General features: G+C 56.6%; 1 protein-coding gene across 1 annotated transcript; it reads left to right on the top strand.

Moving 5' to 3' along the window:
* The first annotated feature begins 261 nt into the window (after nt 1–261).
* GPR61 (G protein-coupled receptor 61) lies at nt 262–1,611 on the top strand. Its single transcript, XM_065404351.1, has one exon. It carries the CDS (start codon nt 262–264, stop codon nt 1,609–1,611), a length of 1,350 nt encoding a protein of 449 aa, XP_065260423.1.
* Nucleotides 1,612–1,877: the final 266 nt, after the last annotated feature.

Here is a 1,877-nt window from a genome sequence, read left to right as displayed (position 1 = left end):
CAAGGGTGCGAAATTCGGTGCAGCTGAGCAGCAGGATGGCCAGTGTAACCCAGCGGCATCGGGAAGTGTAAATGCCCTTGGAGCATGGACTTGTCCTCTGGGGCTTGGCAGCTGGTGAAGGAGCCAGCCAGAATGTGAGTCTGTGGACTGGGATTGCTCCCTCTCCGCTGGCTAATTCTCTCTGATTACTCTAGGGGACCCGGAATAGGATGGATGATGGACCTGTGAGGGGAGGTGCCGTGGGCGTCGACACCAGTCTCCATGGAGCCTTCACTCCCTACACAGTGGGCGTGGAATTCCTCCAGGCCGGGAAGACTGCTCCATATGTCCCAGAGCACCATGCATCCCAATTCCACCCTAGACACCAAGACCAGGGACGTGGCCTCAGAATCCATTGGGCTCTTCTTCATGCTCTTGATTGACCTGACGGCCATTGTAGGCAATGTGGCCGTGATGACCGTCATCATCAAGACACCAGCACTGAGGAAGTTTGTCTTTGTTTTCCACCTCTGTCTGGTGGACCTCTTGGCAGCCCTGACCCTCATGCCTCTGGCCATGCTGTCCAGCTCTGCCTTCTTCAACAGCACCATCTTCGGCGAGGCCATGTGCCGTGTCTACCTCTTCCTGAGCGTCTGCTTCATCAGCATGTGCATCCTCTCCATCTCGGCCATCAACGTGGAGCGCTACTACTATGTGGTGCACCCCATGCGCTATGAGGTCAAGATGACCGTTGGCCTGGTGGTCTGCGTCCTGGTGGGGGTGTGGATCAAGGCAGTGGTCATGTCCGTCATCCCTGTCCTGGGCTGGCTCTCCCTGGATCGTTTCAGCACCTCCCCAGCCTACAGCGGCCGGAGCTGCTCACTGCAGTGGAGCCAGAGCTCCTACTGCAAGTTCTTTGTGGTTTTCTTTGCCATCTTCTACTTCCTCCTGCCTGTCCTGATCATCCTAGTGGTCTATTGTAGCATGTTCAAGGTGGCCAGGGTGGCTGCCATGCACCATGGCCCACTCCCGACCTGGATGGATACACCGCGGCAGCGATCAGAATCCCTCAGTAGCAGGTCCACCATGGTGACCAGCTCGGGTGCCCCTCGGACTACCCCTCAGAGGACGTTTGGGGGTGGGAAGGCTGCTATCATTCTCCTAGCAGTTGGAGGGCAGTTCCTCTTCTGCTGGATGCCCTATTTCTCCTTCCATCTCTATTCGGCACTGAGCTCTCAGTCCTTCCCTGGCCGGCAGGTGGAGAGTGTAGTCACCTGGATTGGCTACTTTTGCTTCACTTCCAACCCTTTCTTTTACGGGTGCCTCAACCGACAGATCCGTGGGGAGCTCAGCAGGCACCTCACCTGCTTCTTCAAGCAGCCGCCAGAGGAGGACCTCCGGCTGCCCAGCCGCGAAGGCTCCATTGAGGAGAACTTCTTGCAGTTCCTGCAGGGGACAGGCTGCAACACAGAGAGCAGGAACGTTCTTGCCCACCCCTCTCCCAAAAGGGAGCCGCCCGGCGTCGATTTCCGAATCCCCGGGCAGATTGCAGAGGAGACCTCGGAGTTCCTCGACCAGCACATCACGGTCTCCGACAGCTACATTCAGGCCGTGCCCAAGCCCGAGCTGTAGCAGACCTTTGCACTTGACAACCTAGTCTTTCTGATGTGTGGAATAATGCAGAACCCCCAGCTGTCGACAGGGCATGATTTCCTAATAAACACAACCGTGGCGACTGACGCGTCCTCCCTCCACCTGAGCGCCCACGCTGACAAGCAGCTGGTTCTGGTGGCTGAGTCATTTTGGCTGGCTAAGATCAATATCGTAGCATTTCTATGATTTGTCCCTTTTCCACTTGGAGCAGAAACAGCCTCTTGGGTTAAAAATTCCCTGGAATT

Source organism: Emys orbicularis, chromosome 4 (genome assembly GCF_028017835.1).
Source record: "Emys orbicularis isolate rEmyOrb1 chromosome 4, rEmyOrb1.hap1, whole genome shotgun sequence".
In the NCBI taxonomy this organism is placed as follows: Eukaryota; Metazoa; Chordata; order Testudines; family Emydidae; genus Emys; species Emys orbicularis.
The sequence above is the reverse complement of the archived record's forward strand: the minus strand, read 5'-3'. Positions and strand labels throughout refer to the sequence as shown.

Bases quoted from the DNA above. Each gene is read 5' to 3' on its own strand.
- GPR61 (XM_065404351.1), top strand. From the start codon at position 262: ATGGAGCCTTCACTCCCTACACAGTGGGCGTGGAATTCCTCCAGGCCG.